The 19,099-nt window shown below is 54.0% G+C and overlaps 6 protein-coding genes across 6 annotated transcripts; 4 read left to right on the top strand and 2 right to left on the bottom strand.

Annotated features, from left to right (window-relative positions):
- Positions 1-215: 215 nt before the first annotated feature.
- On the top strand, positions 216-1,862 carry AB675_10193 (putative transporter; the record flags this gene model as incomplete). The annotated part of the gene is made up of 4 exons (XM_018138948.1): positions 216-405; positions 461-561; positions 615-719; positions 852-1,862. 4 exons carry the CDS (start codon positions 216-218, stop codon positions 1,860-1,862), a joined length of 1,407 nt encoding a protein of 468 aa, XP_017994748.1.
- A 681-nt stretch (positions 1,863-2,543) lies between these two features.
- AB675_10194 (uncharacterized protein) lies at positions 2,544-4,691 on the top strand (the record flags this gene model as incomplete). Its single annotated transcript, XM_018138949.1, has 1 exon — positions 2,544-4,691. The coding sequence occupies one exon, from the start codon at positions 2,544-2,546 to the stop codon at positions 4,689-4,691; it is 2,148 nt and encodes a 715-aa protein (XP_017994734.1).
- Positions 4,692-5,731: 1,040 nt separating this feature from the next.
- AB675_10195 (Ubiquitin carboxyl-terminal hydrolase YUH1) lies at positions 5,732-7,211 on the bottom strand (the record flags this gene model as incomplete). Its single annotated transcript, XM_018138950.1, has 4 exons — positions 5,732-5,888; positions 5,949-6,363; positions 6,566-6,877; positions 7,091-7,211. The coding sequence occupies 4 exons, from the start codon at positions 7,209-7,211 to the stop codon at positions 5,732-5,734; spliced, it is 1,005 nt and encodes a 334-aa protein (XP_017994741.1).
- A 1,340-nt stretch (positions 7,212-8,551) lies between these two features.
- Positions 8,552-10,549, bottom strand: AB675_10197 (Endothelin-converting enzyme 1; the record flags this gene model as incomplete). The annotated part of the gene is made up of 3 exons (XM_018138951.1): positions 8,552-9,325; positions 9,371-9,705; positions 9,751-10,549. The coding sequence occupies 3 exons, from the start codon at positions 10,547-10,549 to the stop codon at positions 8,552-8,554; spliced, it is 1,908 nt and encodes a 635-aa protein (XP_017994768.1).
- Positions 10,550-12,123: 1,574 nt separating this feature from the next.
- On the top strand, positions 12,124-14,570 carry AB675_10199 (Vesicular-fusion protein sec18; the record flags this gene model as incomplete). Its single annotated transcript, XM_018138952.1, has 2 exons — positions 12,124-12,356; positions 12,404-14,570. The coding sequence occupies 2 exons, from the start codon at positions 12,124-12,126 to the stop codon at positions 14,568-14,570; spliced, it is 2,400 nt and encodes a 799-aa protein (XP_017994754.1).
- A 1,554-nt stretch (positions 14,571-16,124) lies between these two features.
- AB675_10200 (uncharacterized protein) lies at positions 16,125-16,804 on the top strand (the record flags this gene model as incomplete). The annotated part of the gene is made up of 3 exons (XM_018138955.1): positions 16,125-16,474; positions 16,524-16,676; positions 16,726-16,804. 3 exons carry the CDS (start codon positions 16,125-16,127, stop codon positions 16,802-16,804), a joined length of 582 nt encoding a protein of 193 aa, XP_017994743.1.
- Positions 16,805-19,099: the final 2,295 nt, after the last annotated feature.

A 19,099-nucleotide genomic window follows, 5' to 3' on the forward strand; every position in this document is an offset into this window, starting at 1 on the left:
ACGCTAGTGGCATCCCATGTCCCCAGAACCACGGGCGTCGCGTGGCTTTGGGCCATATAGATCTTCTGGGATGATCGTCATAAATGCAGCACACATCTGGGGATGTGGAAGTACAGAATAGAGGTTTTGTCCACAGATCCGCGCTGCAGCTTCTTAAGCTTCCTTTATACAGACTCGACTTTACACGACGTTTGCTTTTAACAGCCACCAAGAAAATGTCTTCAAGGCAGGCGTACGACGAAATGCCGGTCGTCAACCATGAGCAGTCTCCTCCTAAAGAGATGGAAATGGCTAGGGACGGCAATGCCGTTGACAAGGTCACCGAGCGGAAGATCATGCGCAAGCTCGACGCCAGGATCATTCCTATGGTCATGTGGATGTATCTCCTCAGTTTTCTCGATCGTGGTCAGTCTCACACTTGCTCTGTGCGCTCTTCACCACTCACTGACGTGAACTACAGCTGCAATTGGTAATGCTCGCCTGTACGGTATGGAGGACGACCTTGGGCTTGTGGGTGACCAGTATCAAATCGCAGTATCGGTGCTCTTCATCACTTACTGTGTAGGTCCCGATGGCACGCTCAGACACTTTCAAAGCCTAACGAGAGTTCACAGCTCTTCGAAACACCATCCAACATGATCATTAAGCGACTCCAGCCAGCATACTATCTCTGTGGCCTAACTTTGTGCTGGGGTTTGGTCGCCACGTTCACGGCTTTCGTACAGAAACTTCGCAGGACTTGTGGCTTGCCGTCTTCTACTAGGTCTGTTCGAAGCAGGAATGTTTCCTGGCGTCATTTTGAGTCGAATTCATGTCACCACATCCTACCACAAAACCACTGACTCCCGAAGCTGTACCTCAGCATGTTCTACAACCGCAGCAACATCGGCCTCCGGACCTCCTACTTCCTCGCCACAGCCGCCATCTCCGGCGCCGTTGGCGGACTCGTTGCCTACGGCGTAGGTTTCATGGACAATGTGGCCGGCTGGCGTGCCTGGCGTTGGGTGATACTCATCGTCGGCCTTCCCACCATCTGCACCGCCTTCATCATCCCATTCGTCCTGCCCAACAGTCTCGAAGCCGCAAAGTTCTTGACCGAGCAGGAGAAGCAGGATCTTCGGACGCTGAGGACTACAGACATGGGCCAGACAAAGTCTGCCCAGGAACTGCATAAGGCGGATGTGATGGAGGGTGTGCGGGACTGGAAGGTGTATGCATTTGCGGTCGCGCAGTTCTGCACCAATACTATGTTGTACTCATTCAGCATCTTCTTGCCGACAATCATCAGGTCAATCGGCACGTGGTCGACGGCGGAGGTGCAGGTGCTCATCATCCCAGTCTATGTTACGGGAGCGGTCATCTATATCATCACGGGACGCATCAGTGATAAGATCCAACGGAGAGGGATTTTTGCGATCGGTGGCGCTACTACGACGATTGTCGGATATTGTCTTCTGGTGCCGAATTACAACACCGGCATGTCGTTCTCAGGCTGCTTCTTGGTGGCAGCGGGCTGCTATTCCGCCATTGGCACGCCGCTAGCGTGGCTTACTTCCAATATGCCTCGCTACGGGAAGAGGGCGTACGTCAGCGGTGTGCAGCTGGCGGTCGGCACGGTCGGTGGTATTGTGGCGCCGTGCTTGTTCTCGACCGGGACAGGACCCACGTACTATCCTGGTTATGGGGCGATGATCGGGATCATGTTCCTGGCCATGGTGCTGTTCGTGGTGCTGCATTTATTCTGGAAGAGACAGAATACGAGGAGAATGCGGGGAGAAGAGGATTGGAAGATTGAGGGCATGAAGGAAGAGGAGGTGGCGGAGATGGGGGACAAAAGTCCACGGTTTATGGCTATGACTTAAGAAGCAGTATATAACATGTGCAGCTGTGTAGCTTTGGTATATCGCTGAATATGATGATCATCCTGTGCCTAATGCCCCGTGGTTCTTGGTCAACCGATTCAGAGTCTTGTCTGAAAAAGCTACGGCCAACCGGTTACGAAGTAGCGCAACATCTCTGGAACAAGCAGGTGTCCTGCCTCTTTAGAACTTCTGTCTGTTGCGCGAGAGGTAGACCTAGCGCCATAGCCACTCGGCCACTTTCGGTTGCCAAAGTTCCACTGACGTTTGACCTCGTGTTTGACTCACCAAAAGTCCCGCGGAAGGGACTTTCTTGGGAAGCGAGTGGCTCATGCAGCATAGAGAACCATCTGCAACTGTCACGAAGGCCGCATAGATTTCGCTGTTCTGCACCAACCGTGCTGCCTAACGATGCGGCTCTCAAAGAAGCGCATCCAGGACAGCCTCACCTCCAGCCTCTGGTCACAGTCTGACCGTATTCGCACCTCCAGTCAACCGCTTGTCTGATCCTCGACATACTCCGTCTGGTTGTGAGCAAACCTTGCTGGAGACTGCTCAGCTACTGTTTGGCACGCGTCGCTGACATCGAAGGCGCACTTCACCATGGATATACACGCCTGACCAGAACGGATCAGACTGATCTGGGCAACCTCTGCAGAACACCCGAGCTTCTCAGCTTTCACCATGGATACGGCCCATACCATCACCGATCAGCTGACGAGCTGTGTCTGGGATTCGCTACCAGATTCTCAGAAATGGATCAGACTTCTTATTCTCGAACGCGGAGAAGGCGACGATTCTCTGGTGGGCTCACTCATCTTTGCCGACATTGATTCCGGCGTCCCAGGCACGCCTTCTCCGGGACTGATGGAGCCGGGCGATTGTGAAGCAGATCAAAGTATTGTGTCAGGGACCGATGAAGCAGATCGGAGAGACGCGTCACGAAACGACGAAGCACCTCAGAGCGATGTGTCATACAATGATGACCTGGCTCAGCGAGTCATTTCAGAAGACAGTGACACAGCTCAAAGAGGCGAGCCAAGGGCGCCATCTACCACAGCGATAAACACACCATCGCGTCAGATCGACTATGAGGCCACATCGTACTGTGTAGGCAATACAGAGAAGACTCATAAGATCTTGCTTCGCAGTGGGGATGCTAAATCCAGGGCATTGCCGCTTACCAGTAGCGCGTTCCACATGCTGAAAAGGTTTCGTTTAAAGACCGAGACTCGGACGCTGTGGGTCGATGCGATATGTATAGATCAGGGAAATGCAGCGGAAAGAGCAGATCAGATCATGCTTATGCACAGAATCTACACCAAAACGAAAAGGGTGTTGATCTACCTTGGTGAGCCAGATGCCACATTGGGGCCCGCCTCAGATCTCATGGCGCGCACCTACGAAGCAGCGCGGGATGAGCAGTCCTGGGAGGAGCTTGACTCTGCACAATGGACAGATAGGCACAACCTGCCTCCCTGGGAGGACTCGACGACGTGGGAGCCGTTGAAAGACTTCTTCTGCCGGCCGTGGTTCACACGAAAGTGGACAATTCAGGAATGTATTCTGCCGCCCAGGGCAAGATTCTACTGCGGGTGGTGGGAAGCCGAATGGGAACACCTGCTCGCATTCATGTCAACGAGCTACCACAAGGCTCTAGGAGTTCTTGATCACTCATCCTACTCCCAAAGCGGGAGGAGAGCACAGCTGTGCATGGCGCTTCTACAGACGCACGCTATGTTTAAGTCCCGATTCCGATTCAGAACTGGTCACACGTTTTCGCTTATGCAACTAGCTGATATGTTCCAGCCTGCGCGAACAACGGACTTGCGAGACCATCTGTTCGCGTTGCTGGGCCTTGCCAATGATGCAGACGATCTGACTTTGAAGCCCACGTACGAGACAGCTACCATACTTGGCACTTGTCTGAGATATGCACGATTTTTCTTAGCGCAAAAGGACAGCCTGGAGGTCCTCTACCGTGCTGGTCTGCACGGGCAAAAGCTTCTTGCGCCGAGTTGGGTGCCCAATTGGCACGGAGGGATCCTGGCATACAGTGAGCCAGGCCCGGAGGGCCCGTGGAATCCCTTGCGTCGGCCCGATTTCTACAACATCGGACGAGGCAGCGCCCTCGAAATGGAAGATGCAGCGGATACCGCCATCCTTCGGCTCCGGGGGATCGTTATCGACACAATCAAGCATTTAGCGAACACCCATCTGGAAGTTGGTACAGCCGCTGTCCACTATTGGGATGGCTTTGTTCAGGTGCAAACTCAGTCGCGACAAATTCAGTATCTCGAGCAGTGCGACTCTATCATCTCGTCATCCCTATCAACACTGTTCTGTCTTCCTGAGGAAACGCCGGAAACCGCGCTCTGGAAGACATTGATTTGTGGCGTCACTGTAGACGCACAGCGGGCGCCAGAAGAGCCATATGCTACATCGTACGCCGCTCACCGCAAATGGCTGCGCGGCAAGGCCTTGCCACAATCCAACATAGAACCATTCAAAGACGCGTACATTCACAACAACATTGACAAGATCTTCGGCGTGACGACAGCAGGATACATGGGCATGTTCAACCCGTACACGCAAGTCGGCGACATCGTCGTGGCACTCTATGGCGGAGATTTCCCTTTCGTCCTCCGACCTCGGCATACAGACACCAATAAAACCTACGCCTACGACTACGAGCTTGTCGGACAGTGCTACATCCACGGCCTAATGGAAGAAGGTCAATTCGACATCAACGATCCGAAGCACACCCCACAATGGTTCGATCTAGGCGGCGAATACGAAGTCGTAGACCCCTGGCAGCCCGAGCAGAACTAGCCGTCTTAGAATTAGAAGTGACGTGCCCATGAGGTCGACAGGAATGACTCGATCGTCATAATACTCTTCACTCGAGCTTCAAGTGCGATGACATGAGCGTTGCAACCAGGTGATCAGAGCGTCACGACAAGTTGGCTTGATCGTGCGAAGCGCCTTGCTTGCAATACACTAGCCCCACGGCAAGTCGAACATACAGCGTCCTCCTGCTGGCAATCTGAAGGTCATCAGTCCGCTCGTCTCCAGCGGAGCAGCTAGTTCGTACCGTCGACGTGGGCCTAAAACCCTCCCCTGAATCGTCGTCCTCCCACGATCTCCATGGACCCTCCTGCATCCGCCGGTGACAGTCACACTTAGGTAGTTCTCACAGGAAAGCGCTGCTCCATCAATGCTCGCCTCTGCCTCAGAAAGCGTATAGCGAGGCAACTGTAGTTGTGAATGCCGACAGCGGATCGCTCCTGCAGTGCCGCAGAGAGCATCCAGAGAGAGCGGCATGTGCGACTGTCACCGGCTTTGATGTTCTTGCGTCAGAGAGAGTGTCCGGGAAGGCAGGTGGGGATGTCAATCGTCCATCGCTCTTGCAGCGCTCCAGACTTTCCTCCGGGCAGGCAGGCAGGCGCTGTTGCTGTTGACTGGTCGCTCCTGTTGTGAAAGGTGCATAAAGGGAGAGGAAGGTGCGAAGGGCGTTAGCTGGACGCGCCTGCCCCACGATTTTACGGACAGGCAAGTGCGAATGCTTTCGGCTGATTGCTCATGCGGTGTTGCAGAGACTGTCTGGCGAAGCGGGTGCCTGATGAGTCGACGGGTCTGCTGAAAGCTGACAGTAGACCGGTTGACGAGGTTTGTGTTACCTGATCCTGGTTGAATCTGCTGAGCTTTGAATGTAATTATAGACGGGATGACAGCCCCAGGACGCATCCCTGTCCACGGTAGTCTGCCTTGAAGACTCAAGTCAAATCGGCTGACAGAGATGGAAGGGCTTGTAGACAAGACCGGATGACTCCATCAGCATGAACCCACGCCGGATGACTTCATCTGAGCTTTCACTCGCTCGGAGCCAGGACAGTACAGCTGAACTCCACCGCATTCACCACCGTCCCACCCTCCATGGATATCTCCTCCTTCCTCGCAGCCTGCCGCTCGATGTACGGAAGCGGGCCCAGCTGCAACGCAGCTGGTGAGAGAAGATCTTCATCCTGTCTGTCAAAATCGTCAGCAAGTCTGGAAGGCTCCATTTCCGAAGGGTGCGCAACAACTCACCCGATCTTCCCCAGAAGCTTCGGCCCACTCCTAGCACCATCCAATTCCCACACGCTACCCTCCTCATCCCGCACAAAGGCAATGAACGCATGTCCCGGCTCCTCGCCCAACGCCGGCACGTTGCTGCCACCACCATCTGAGATTGCGGCCTCTGTGTGTAGCTTCTCGATCTCGGTTGATTGGCTGATGAGGGCAGCGCGGGCGTCGACGTCGGCTGGGGACTGGGTGGGCTGATGTTGGAGAGAGATTGAGCGGAGGGTGGAAAGGATGGAGTCGGGTGCGAGGATCGGTGAGCCGACTGTGGTGGCGCCTTCACCGTTTGGCTTGGTCCCGGAGGATGTATCGAGGGCGAGCTGGTTCATAAGGGCGGCGGGCACATTGAGAGCGCAGTGGATGATGCCCATCAGGCCGCATGCTGGACATCTTGTTAGCTGCTGTGCAGAGTCGCTTGCCTACGATCGAATGTAAATGTAGTGACTGGAAATGGCAGAGACCGTCTATACTCCATGACAGGATGTATTACTGCGAACTCCTGCACCCGGGTCTTCTTTCCGGTTCCCACGTGAAGGCCTCCGCCCTCACCAGCAACATTTCATCACCAAGCGGAAAAGACTTACCATGCTCAACATCCTGCCTGAACCACACCGGCACCCCCTTCACACCCGCCTTTACCTCCCCCAGCAATTCCTGCTCCGTCTTTCCCAACCTCTCTGCCTCCTTGCTCAGCCCCTCTCTCTCCCGCACCACGTCCTCCGCATGCCATTCGTTAGCACCCCACGTACACGGCCACACAAACAGCAATGCCAATGCCGGCCGTGGTACGATAGCAATGAGATCCGGCTCGGTGAAGGAGTACAGGTCATGGAAGGCGAGGCTAGGGTGAAGACCTAGGCGGTGGGCGAGGGGAGTAAGGAGGGCGGGATTATTTTCTGTTGGTTGGAGATGGGATGGTTAGTGGCGGGTTCTGCAATTAGCTAAGGAGGGAAGGCGGTGGAGGAGATATGGCATTGGCATTAGTGGGAGACTTGCAACGGTATGACAATGACCTGCATCACTCTATCTCAACGCTATCGTGGACCGGTAGCGGAGAAGCCTCTGAGAGCCTCCTAGCCTACAGCAATCAAGAGACAGGCTGGACTTACCGAGCGGAATGAAAGTCTTCTTGCCATTCTCATCAATGCCAACATTCCCGTGCTGCGAAGTCGAGCTTTTCGTATGTCCATTTGTGCCATTCGACGGCAGCTTGGTCGAGGTTGTCGCCATGATTGTGCTTGCGCAAGAATGGTTGAAAGCGACCTAGTCAGGACAGTGCTCAGGGACAGATTGAGCGAGCGATGTCAGGATTGAAGTAGGCTGCTCCCCTTTTGCGTCATTTGATGGCTACAAGGCGGGCCTGGCGGGCTTAGGTGGCCGCATGGTGCATCTAATTTAGTCATTACAACTGCCGTTGAAGGCGAAGCAGGCCGCCTTTTGACACGCAAGCCAGGCGGATACACAATCGAACATCATTCTTCACGTACGCAAGTGCAACATGACGATGAGGGGATCAGGGCCGTCCGATCATTACTTGTACATGTTCATACAGACCGATCTACTTCATGCTCATGATCAATACTTGCACACTCGGTGTGCAGCCCAAACACGCGCCATGCTCGCCTTCGACAGTATATATGTTCTCTTATTCCATGTTGAAAATGATTATGCTTCAGGCGCGCGCAGCGTCCACCACTGAGGCGAGTCTCGTCACAAGAACTCACAAGTCGGCTCTTTGACCGGGCAATTGAAAGCCTTCTTGAATTCTTTGGAGTTGGCCAATGTTCCCTAATCGATGTTAGTGTTGATTGACGGGTGAAAGGAGAAAGCGCTGCTTACCAGGGTACGGGCTGGGTTGGGAGCAAACTTGTCGGTCATGATGCGCTGAGCAGCTTTCTCTGGCGATGTCTTCGAGCAAAGGCCCTGTCCAAAAGCGATGAAAAACAGCTGCTCCTTGGTGTACTTCTGCAAACCTGGTAGCTTTTTGCTCGGGCTGAAGAGCTCGACTGCAAGCCACGCCTGGAAAGCGGCGTCAAGCCCGGCAGAATCGGCCAAGTTTTCGTACAGAGTGAGGTTGCCGTCAACGTTGTGCTCCTTCTTTGGTCCCTTGACGGTGTAACGGCTGAATTGCTTGACGAAGCATTGTGCTTTCTTCTCGTATGCTTCGTAGGTGTCTGGGTCCACTGTTTTGATCTGCAACGTACTCTCGAAAACTTCATGTCCTGCCAGCGTACCGAATGAACCGTAGCTCAGATAGTGTGGGACCGATCCGTCATAGAATGTAGGAGCTTGAAGCAGGCCGGCAGGGAAGATGGCCTTGTTAGATCCAGCGTCGTAGTCGGAGTCGGCTTCATCCGGAAAGAGATGCCACTCAGTCGTATCCCCAGTGGCGAGTCCTGACCACTTCTTCATGGTGTTGAAGCGAGCAGCCTCGAGTCTGTTACCAAAGTGAGAGTCGCCAAGCTTGAATCCTTTGTAGTATTGCTCAATAGATGCGGGATTCTGAATGGACGGGTGATCCTCAGGATAACCAATCTCGACATCCATAGATAAGACCTTTTTGACTGCATTCATCTTGTCATCGTCTGTGATCCAGGTGCGTTGCCAATGAGAGCTGATAGAGCATACTTGACGTAACGGGCAACAGCTGCAGATGCATCATGCTTGTCCTCATTCCATTTGCGTTGGACATAGAAGCGAGACATTGCCCACCCAAGCATGTTGTTGGTCTCGCGAACACAATGCCGTGGTCGTCCATCGGGCAGATTTTGAGCCGCGCCCTTAACCTTGGCCTTGAATTGCTTGAGAGCATCGAGACGAGGATCATCAACCCCATCCGCGTACTTCTGGATGGCCTTCCATGACAAGAATGCCTGAAGGACCTCAACTGGGGTGCCAGTGAGCACAAAGGACAGGCGCTTGAGATACTCGGTGGACGGCACCACAATCTTCCCTGGCTGATACGACGATGCACCGATGTCTTTGATGAGTTTCTGAAGATCAAGCTGTGGGAGCAAAGAAGCCGTTCTGTTGATAGGTATCTCGTCTTTGCTGGTCGAGGGACGAGTGAGCTCCTCTGGCAACGGGAGAGCAAGTGCAAGCTTGACTTCGAGGTCGATTACACCTTGGGCAAGGTTCAGGACGGAGGAGTGAATGTTACGGTGTCGTCCAAGAAGCCGGCTTGTATTTAGATGGACGTCGTAGAAGATGTCAAGCGTGATCGCGGCGACACGCCGGTATTCGACCACAAGCGTGGCATCGCGATAGAAATCAGGAGCTGGGAGACCGATAGCCAGAGCTGGGGAGACCTTGACCGTGTCCTTCTTGGGGTCACTTGGGCTTGCCTGGAAGGATGTCAGCAAAGATTCTATATGGCTAGAGTGACGTACCACGATGTCGAGCTCTACCAATGCGTCAATGCCTATCTGTGCCAGAAAGGCAATAGCATCATTGAGGCCCTTGATAGGGCTGCCAGTGGTGAGAACGGTGGACAGACGTCGTGGTCCGCCATGAATGGCATTGGGACCAATGAAGTCCTTGATACGACCGACGAGCTCTTTCAGAGGCTTCAGACCGGCGTCTTGAGCCTGTTCGGTGTTCATGCATGTATCGTAAGACTGCTTGAGCATGGTCATGAGTGCCATGTCTTTCCCAGCAACCTTGGCCTTGGGCTGTTCAAGGATGCGCTTGAAGACGGCCTCATTTGCCTCTGCCTGAACAGTGACTTACCGTCGTCAGTATCGGAACGAATGCTGCCACAGGAACTTACACGTAGACATATCACCCATGTCGGCAGGGATGGTGTGCGTCTTGTCAAACCCGCCGCATGCAAACTTGTCAAAGTCAGTGCAGGGGTCGATAGTGCGTCGAACAGCCACGTCGCTGTCCTGGTCAACTTCGACTGGATCCAAGTACAAAAGAATGGACTCGGCAGCTCGTACACATGCCGGAGTCGTGCAGAGTTCGCCTCGATTATGATGGTACTTCTTGTGGTCGATGATCAGATCAGTACCGAGAGCTATCGAAGTCGCCAGAAGAGCCGCGATGATTGCACCCATAGTTCGCTTTGGGTTGTTCTTGACTGCCTGAGCAGCCTTCTTGTTGCCGTCTGCGACTTTTTGAGCGGCGTTCTTGGCTCCCTCAGCAGCCTTTTTAGCACCATCTGCAACAGCTTGGCCGGCCTTTTTAGCAGCGTCCTTCAGGGACTTGAGGCAATCTCGAGACGCATCTCGGGCTCCATGGAAGATACGACTGCCTTCGTCGAGGGCAGCGTGAGAATGGGAGTGACGATGGCCTCGGGTGTCTACACCAGGACGTTGTTCAGCTTCGTCCTCGGTCTCTTCCGGCTCTTCTGAGCGAAGCAAAGGGGCAGCTTCTGCGTCGGCAGGGTCTGCGGTGATGTTGTGGTGCTTGAGATCATGCTTGCGGTAGAGACGAGCAGTCCATGGCTTGCTGTGCTTGTGACGGGAGTCGTGGGTGTGGACATGCTTGGAAGAGCTCTGTCTTGATGAGGCTGGACGCTCGGCATCGGAACGAGTCCCTCGCTCGGAGCCGTCGTCGGAGTCCATTGGAGGGGTAATGAAATGTGTAACTTATGCAGTACCAACAGTGCGAAGAACAAGTTGTGAGGATCAGCGTGATGAATTCTGATGTTGGGTGAGATGATGCAGGTAGACGGAGATCAAACTGGATAGAAGATGAAGAGATCGTGGGCGCTCCTTCCCGTCCTCGTAGTCGGTCGCACCTACCTATGTGCAACAAATGGCAGGAGCACTGAAGCACCGGTTACTTACAACCTTAGAAGCTTAGGAAGGTGCTACGTCTGGCTCGTGCTTGCCTTCATCTCAATGTTTGCGGAACCTTTCTTTTCTACCGGTCTCTATTACGATGAGATCTGTAAGACGACTCTCGTTTCGCGCTTCGGTCTGCCGTAGCACGGTCACCGTGTTCGTGCCGATGATGATGTCTGTTGTGATGTCGATGGCTCCTGTGAGCTGTGCGTGAAGCTTTGTCAGTAGGTCCCTCCTGCTGTTCACTGTCATCAAGTCTGAAACCGTCTAAGTCATCAAGGTCACGATATTGCCTGTTCCTCTTACTCGCTGCCGCCATCTGCTCAACCTCGACCAAGTCCCGCTCTCGCTGCGCTTTCCATTCCGCTCGTTGTATCTCTGCTTGTTTGAGCTGCTTGACCCCTTTTTTCATGGCTGCCAGCGGGTCGTCAGTGTTCATACGCTGCTTCTCACGTTGCTGCCGTCGAGGATCCTCGTTACCCCATACATCTGTTGCGACTTTCCCGGCCATCGCATCGAGGTTCGCTGCGCTTGTACTGTACCATGTCTTTCCACCGTCTTTGCCATAACCGTACGCATCAGATAGCTTTACGCCAACCTGGCTATCGTCAGTCATCGCCGGTCTTGTATTACTACGATCTCCCAAGCTAGAATCTCCCTCTACAAAAGTAGCGCTGTTGCTGAGCCGCTGTGCTCGATCTGATGCGGTCTCGCGAGAGATGATCTCGTCATCGTTGTACCGCTTGCGCTTCTTGCTCACAGAAGGAGACTTCGTCGACGGCGCTTCTTCTTCTTCAGGAGCTGCATCGCCCTTCAACAATGCAAGCCGACGGTCTGACTCCGAGGCCCGCTGTCGGCGTTCATCCTCCTTCTGCACTGCTCTTGCTCTATCTTCGTCTCTTCGGACACGTGCGATAGCATCAGGGTTGTAGACATTCCACGACTTCTTTCCGAGTAGATGCCTGAAAACATTAGCTACAGATTACAGACCAGCTCGTAGTGATGACTTACAAAGGCATCCTGTCGATAGGTGCTGGAAAGTTCGCGGTCGACCTCAGGCAGATCAAAGGACATGAAATCGTGTGGCCCCCACAAGCCACCCCGCAAAGTCCCCCCAGCGGAAACGTGCGCGCAGGCGGCAACAAAGAACCGACTAGCACTTACTTCACTTCGAGATCGGGAATGCATCAGCCTGCTCACCAAACGTCGCAGCCTGCTTAGAAGACACAGTAACCCAGAGTCCTCCTCAGCAGTGTTTCCGGGGGATTTGTCACATATTTGCGCTTCCCACCTTTCATACCCGGAGCGCCCTCCTCAATCAACAGTCATACCACAGCGTCCTCCCCGTAAGAATGTCGTACGAACGAGACTTATTCGGCGGCAGGGGCCGTGACACGCCCCCAAGAGCGCCACCCTCATACAACCAGAGGCCTCCCACAGGCGGATTGCCGCCCAGACCGCAGCAGCAATATCCGCAACAACCGCAACAGCCTATGCGCAGTAGCCGTCAAAATGGCCCTCCAGGAGGCCGCTGGTCGCTTTCACCGGTCAAGAGTCCGGATAATTCATTCACATTTCGAAATCTGTAAGTGTGATCCAGAGCCCTCCCTGGCGTAATCTGACAGTCTCCAGCGTCGCAGTGTCAACACAAGAGTTCCAGCCCTCCCGCGATGGCTCCGACCTCCTACTCATGGTCAACGGCATGTTTGTGGTGTCTGCGAAGCCAATAGACCAGTTCCAACCAGGCACGATAGGTCTATCAGAACCACAGCGATCATGGATGGGCATTGCGCTTACGGATCAACTACAAGTCGAGATCTACGACCCATTCAGTCAGGGCGGACAGGCATATCTGGGCTCGATGGACTTAGAGGTGGGCTTCGCGGCCAAGAGCAAGACACCACAAACACCATACGACCAAGATGACCTGGCGAAAGAGGTGTCCAAGGTCTTCCAGAATCAGGTCTTCGCACCTGGACAGCGGTTCCTGATGGACCTACGGAGTGTCCCGCTCAACATTACAGTCAAGACGGTCGAACTTATGGATTTGAACGAGAAGGCATCAGGGAGTCCGCCCGCCTCAGATCCTCGTGCACGCGGCATATTGACACCACATACCCAAATGAACTTCTTCAAGGATGCTCGGACGCCAATCAATATAAAGGCCTCCTCGCGGCGGCCGGCGGCGAATGCTATCATTGCTCCTGACTTCAAGTTCGAAGATATGGGCATCGGTGGCCTGGATGCAGAGTTCAGCACCATCTTCCGAAGAGCATTCGCCTCTCGCATCTTCCCGCCTGGACTCGTTGAGAAGCTGGGCATCCAGCACGTCAAGGGTATGCTGCTTTTTGGCCCTCCAGGTACTGGCAAAACGCTCATAGCACGTCAAATCGGTAAAATGCTAAACGCAAGAGAGCCCAAGGTCATCAACGGCCCCGAAGTCCTCAACAAGTACGTCGGCCAGTCAGAAGAGAACATCCGCAAGCTCTTCGCAGACGCAGAGAAGGAGTATAAGGAGAAAGGAGACGAATCTGGTCTGCACATCATCATTTTCGACGAGCTGGACGCGGTATGTAAGCAGCGTGGAAGCGGAGCAGGAGGCGGTACTGGTGTAGGCGACAGCGTCGTCAATCAGCTTCTGTCTAAGCTTGATGGCGTCGACCAGCTCAACAATATCCTCCTGATCGGTATGACCAACCGAAAGGACATGATCGACGACGCCCTGCTCCGTCCTGGCCGTCTCGAGGTCCATATGGAAATATCGCTACCTGACGAGCATGGCCGCCAACAGATCCTCAACATCCATACAACAAAGATGCGCACTAACGGCGTCATGGACTCGGATGTTGACCTTGCAGAGCTTGCGAAGCAGACCAAGAACTTCTCCGGTGCAGAGATAGGTGGTCTCGTCAAATCCGCTACCTCTTTCGCTTTTAACCGCCACGTCAAGGTTGGCACCATGGCCGGCGTTTCAGACGACGTTACCAACATGAAAGTCAACAGGGCGGACTTTGAGCATGCTTTGGAAGAAGTAAAGCCCGCTTTCGGTGTATCAGAAGAAGAGCTCGGAAATTGTCTCCGGGGTGGTATTCTTCACTATTCGCCATACATTCAGGATATCCTCCAGGAGGGCTCCCTGTTCGTTTCGCAAGTCCGTAATGTGGGCTCGACACCTGTCTTCTCCGTCTGTCTCCACGGTGCTCCCAAATCTGGGAAGACCGCCCTGGCGGCAAAAATCGCTATTGATTCTGGCTACCCATTCGTCAAACTCATCTCTCCTGAAGACATGGTCGGCATGTCAGAGGGACAGAAGGTTGCGCAGCTCACAAAGGTCTTCACAGACGCATACAAATCTACGTTATCTGCCATCGTGGTGGACTCCCTGGAGATTATACTGGAATGGGTGCCTATTGGGCCGCGTTTCTCGAATCCAATCTTCCAGACCCTCGTCACGTTGCTGCGCAAACAGCCACCCCAAGGCCGTCAGCTCCTCATCCTGGCCACAACGTCGGACCGCAGCATCATGCAGCAGCTGGGCATATGGCAGGACTTTAGTGCAGAGATCGCTGTACCGACTGTCGCGTCGTACCAGGAACTGGAGTACGTCATGAGGGAAAGTCGCGTGTTCTCTGGAGCGGAAATCGAAAGCGCAATACGCGAAATCCAGGAGATAACGGGAGCGAGAGACGTTGGAGTTGGAATCAAGAGAGTCCTCCTGGCCATAGAAACGGCGAAGCAGGACGCGGATAAGGCCAGTCGGTTTGCGGGAGTGATGGGAAGGGCGATCTCGCAGAGGTAGAGGAATTCGTCGCCGCAGAGTCCTCCCTGGGGGTACAAATGTAGATTTAGGGGTGGTAGTTTTAGAGACAGAAGTAACGCGCCTTTGAGGCTGATAGAGATGAACTGTTCCTCACAGTAGCCATGACAGGAACTCCAACATACAATGGCCTGGACGTCACCAGTAGCTGATCTGAGCATCGAGACCAGTTGATCTGAGCGTCACGACGAGATGTCATGTTCGTCAACCGAAGCTTGCTTCTCGGAAGTCTCTGGGGTAAGTTCAATAGTACAGAGTTCTCCCTAACGGGGAAATGACAGCTGGAGCAGGCTTCGACTTGGTACGATCGGTGCGTAAAGCCTTCCGTCCCATCTAAGCGCCTCTCTGGACAGTCGCAACAGTATAGCGCCCTCCCTGTAGCAGGACGAAAGCACTTCTAGCCCTGGAGCACTGTTTCGAGGTCAATACACTGGGTCCCGGCAGTGCCCCAACCATCCCGGCCGAGCATACCTAGGTATCTAGAAAGCGCGGTAAATACAGCGTTAGATTACCAAAATTACGGCCTTGGCTTTTGGAGGGGCAGAGGGAAAGTGCAGCGAGTTGCCTTCTTTGTTTCCAACGTCTTCGCATCGAGCCTGCCAGCTCACCACGAGCAAGGGCCTTCTGGTTTTGCTCGCGAAAAAGATCCTCAATGCGCCAATCTGCGCTTATCCCAAAGAATCCTTGTTCATCGCTGCTTTTTGCGCGTCATCGGCTTCATCAGCTTCCTGAAATCTGCCAGTCGCAGATGGTGTGGTGGAATTGCGGGAGCTAAACCGTGCCCGCCAGCACCCTAATCGACCACTCGGCGTGTCTCTTCACATTTCTTCTCCCACCAGACCGCCTCGTTCGCAGCGCTGAGCGTCTAGAACGGCAGACTGATGCGACTCTGGCTTCGCAGCTCCTCTTTCCGCTGTCCAATCCCGAGACTAGTCTCGTCCACAATGCCCTCGGATTGTCTTCAGGACCGTTGCTTCCCGTCCGCTCATCGGCTCGCTTGCTGCCGTCACCCTATCCTAAACTCTGCTCACTTCTAATCTTTTGCTTCTCACCCCCTCATCCTGGTCCGCGTCCGGCCCTCCTTCGTCTGCTTCGTCACCACTGGCTCGAAATCCCGGCCGATTGAGCTGACATGGCCTGATGGCTTGTTTTTCCTGCTCCCCTCATCTCCTGCCGACCCCATACCCTTCGCTAGGATTGGACCATATTCCCTCCTGGGCGGAGACAGATGCGCGGACAGTCCGCAAAAGGTGGTGATGAGACATTCGCATGGTCTGGCATTGGCTCAGTCTACTGCCCTGGAGGGTGATGCGTTGGCATGTTGCTGCTATGAGGTCCTCCTCGATCATCTGCCTACCTTCGAGCCGACCCACACTCCGTCCCGCTCACGCCTATAAATTTGTGAACTGGTGCCAGTCCTCGATGATTTGCTTCTTCCTTCCTTCTCATCACTATCCTACAAAACAGCACTACTGCCAAGCAATATCTTGACCATATATCACCTCACACTGAATAGTTCTTACCAAAGTCTACATCATGGCCGCCACATACTCTCGTCATCAGAGCAATCGGCATACTGTCAATACGAAGACCTTGCCAATCAGCCTGCCATCAAAGTCACCGGCGTACTCGCATCCAGTATCGCGAGTTGCCATCTCGCCACCAGAGTATTCCGACTATTCTTCTACGGGATCTTCCCGGCATTCAGCGGGATCGTATTCGGCTCGCTCACGCTCATCATATGCGTCGTCGGACTACTCGTCTCCAGACTACGATTCCGGCTACAGACATGATCCTCGCGACATCGATGACATGCTGAGCGATCGCATGAACAAGGCGTTTGATCCGATCAAAATGGATCGCGCGCTCGCTCGTCAGACGCAAGAGTGAGTTCTGTCGAGTTCGCACCGATTCCCTCTGCTGACAATGAAAAAGTTCTGGAAAATTGAACGACAAGGAAAGGCAGCTGAGGGAGTTGCAAGACCGTGCGCGAGCACGCTTGAAGTCGGCCCGCGTCAAATTTGACGAGGGCGTTGAGGACGCGAAAGAAATTCGGCGCGACCTCGATTATTGCCGAAAGGGAGTCGAGTAAGTGCCCAGTGATGAGTTCGAGGATCATTTCTGACAGAATTCGCAGTTCGATGAAATCTCGCAGCGAGAAGCAGTACCCGGAGGCCTACGCCAAAGCGAAAGATCGCAGATCTCGCCATACTTAATGACCAACTTACGACTTACGACTCTACGAATCTCCTTCACGACTTTCCGATTTAGCAGGCGGCATTTCTAGCATTTTCAGTCATTACCATTCTCCAATTTGTGTACGAAAACCAATTTTCTCGACTTTGCACAGCAAGCCTCCCTCATCAACAACAGGCATCTCATTCTGTCTTCCAAGGCAACCAGACAGCAAATCAAAGCCCGACGTCGATCTTCAGCAAATCACAGCATCTCACTTTGCCTCGCCGTCTCCCATTCGCGCGGGAAAACAAGGCAAACAAAGTCTTGGCACGAATCTCGCACTGTCGACGTGGCAGTTTCACGATGCAAGGGGTGCAAGCTAAGTTTCCGCTCCACCCCCGGAAAGTGGGGCATCGACTTGCTGCTTTTGCGGCCGACGGTTTTCCTGTCACTCGCGATCGACGGCGCAGCGGTGGAGTCCGTTGCCGAATCGCTGGGTCGAAGAGTTGACGCGCAGAGGCGCCATTCCTGCAAGCCGGACCCGTTCCCTGCATGGTCGAGCAGCCACTTTCTGGCAGGGTGCAGTGCTCTCTGCGCGAGGTGCGAAGGTGGGAGGTGTCTGCAGCTGTCAGCGGCGGCCATTGGTCGGTTCGAGCCCCCTGCAAAGGAGGGGACGGTCGCGGGCGCGCTGCTCTGCTTCTGGCAGGAGGGGTTCCTTTTGGACCGAGTTTCTGCAATGGTTGGGTCGGTAGCGTTCGGCTGTGCGGGTCGTGGCGAGCAAGGAAGCGTGTCTTTGTGCTGGCTACTGGCTCGTTTGCGAACTTTTCGACTGCTGGTGGTGTGCTCTAGGCTCTTTTGGTACCTGTGGGTGTGCTGGAATTGAGATGCTGAGATTTCTCTGGGGGTTCAGATGAGCAGGCACTTCCAGGTGGTCAATGGCGGGATCTGGGCACTCCCTGGGGTGTGTAGCCGGTGCTTTCTGTAGGCTTCTCCTAGCAGCTTCAAGGACTATCAGTACGTCCATAATCATGCCTATTCTTTACCTCCGACACGCCTAGTATCAGGCATAGGTGCTCCTTCTAGGCTCTATCCGCCCCCTAGGACCTGCATCGTAGCACCTAGGACAATCTTACCGCAGCCCGCACTGTACCTACCTCGCCTGTGAAACACGATTCGTAGGCAAGTACTACCGATCTGACACTTCCCAACGAGTAACGTCAGTATATGAACCTTCTTCCTGCATTACTCCAACTCTACTACCTCTCTATCACTCTTCAACGATCAAACATCATCCGGAGCATATCTCTGCGTGACCATCTTGTACCAGCATACCGAAAATCCATCATGGCGCTACCCCAGCGACACTTGAGCACTACACTCCTCAGCGAGTTCCAACCCTTCTTCTAGACTGAGCAGGACAACTCAGGTACTCAACTCTTCGCGTGACGACCCAGTAAACCCGACGGGAATGCCAACATCCCTGAACGGAGTGCTGCTTCCAAGCATATCGACGACCTGCCCGCCGTAGCACCAATGCTCACATCGTGCGAGTATTCAAGCAAGTAGCAGCACAACCTCAACTCATCAAATTGCCAGGGCCTGATACTACCATGGACGGACGACAAAGCATGTCCACCAGTGGTCTTGCTTTGGCTGCATGTGACTTACCTCATCACTCTGGAGACCAACATCTCTTTAGCTCGACTCCTACCCCGATCCACCTACGCCATGGCCATTGTCCAGCACCCATCAGCGCTCGTCCTAGATATAATCATAGAGGTAGGAAAGGTAGGCGAAAATGAGACGACGACAACAGAAGAGAACGAAAGAAGCAGCAGCGGCCCGCACCGCAGCGCCGGGTGAGCTAAAGTTTCTAACCGGTGAGAGCGATCGCTTGCCTTCCTCCCGACCGTTCAACAGCAAGGGGCAGGCTTAGCTTGTAGGAACGAAGTCACGCAACACGAAGCACGCTGCATGCCAATCGAGGAGCCGTAGAAATGAATCCCATACGGACTGCTATGCCTTGACGCTATGCTCTAGCCTCCGCGCGATTAAATCCCCCAACCATGGGATGCCGTTAACCATATCCCATATCCATGTTCCTGCCCACGTGAGGCGCCTCGCTTTAGCTGGAAGCCTTGCTTCAGTCCTCCTGAGTCTGACGACTTTGTGACTTCTTCCCAAGTTGTATGCCATCCCGAATGCGCGCTTTTTCCTATCATGATTGACCGGTCATTCATGCCTTCCGGTCATGCTTCTAAGGAACAGTCCTCTCGAACGCCATCGCACCGTCCGCGAACCCAATTCTTTCCTTTCCCCACAGCCATTACCAC

Source organism: Cyphellophora attinorum (genome assembly GCF_001299255.1).
Source record: "Cyphellophora attinorum strain CBS 131958 chromosome Unknown Contig50, whole genome shotgun sequence".
Lineage (NCBI taxonomy): Eukaryota > Fungi > Ascomycota > Eurotiomycetes > Chaetothyriales > Cyphellophoraceae > Cyphellophora > Cyphellophora attinorum.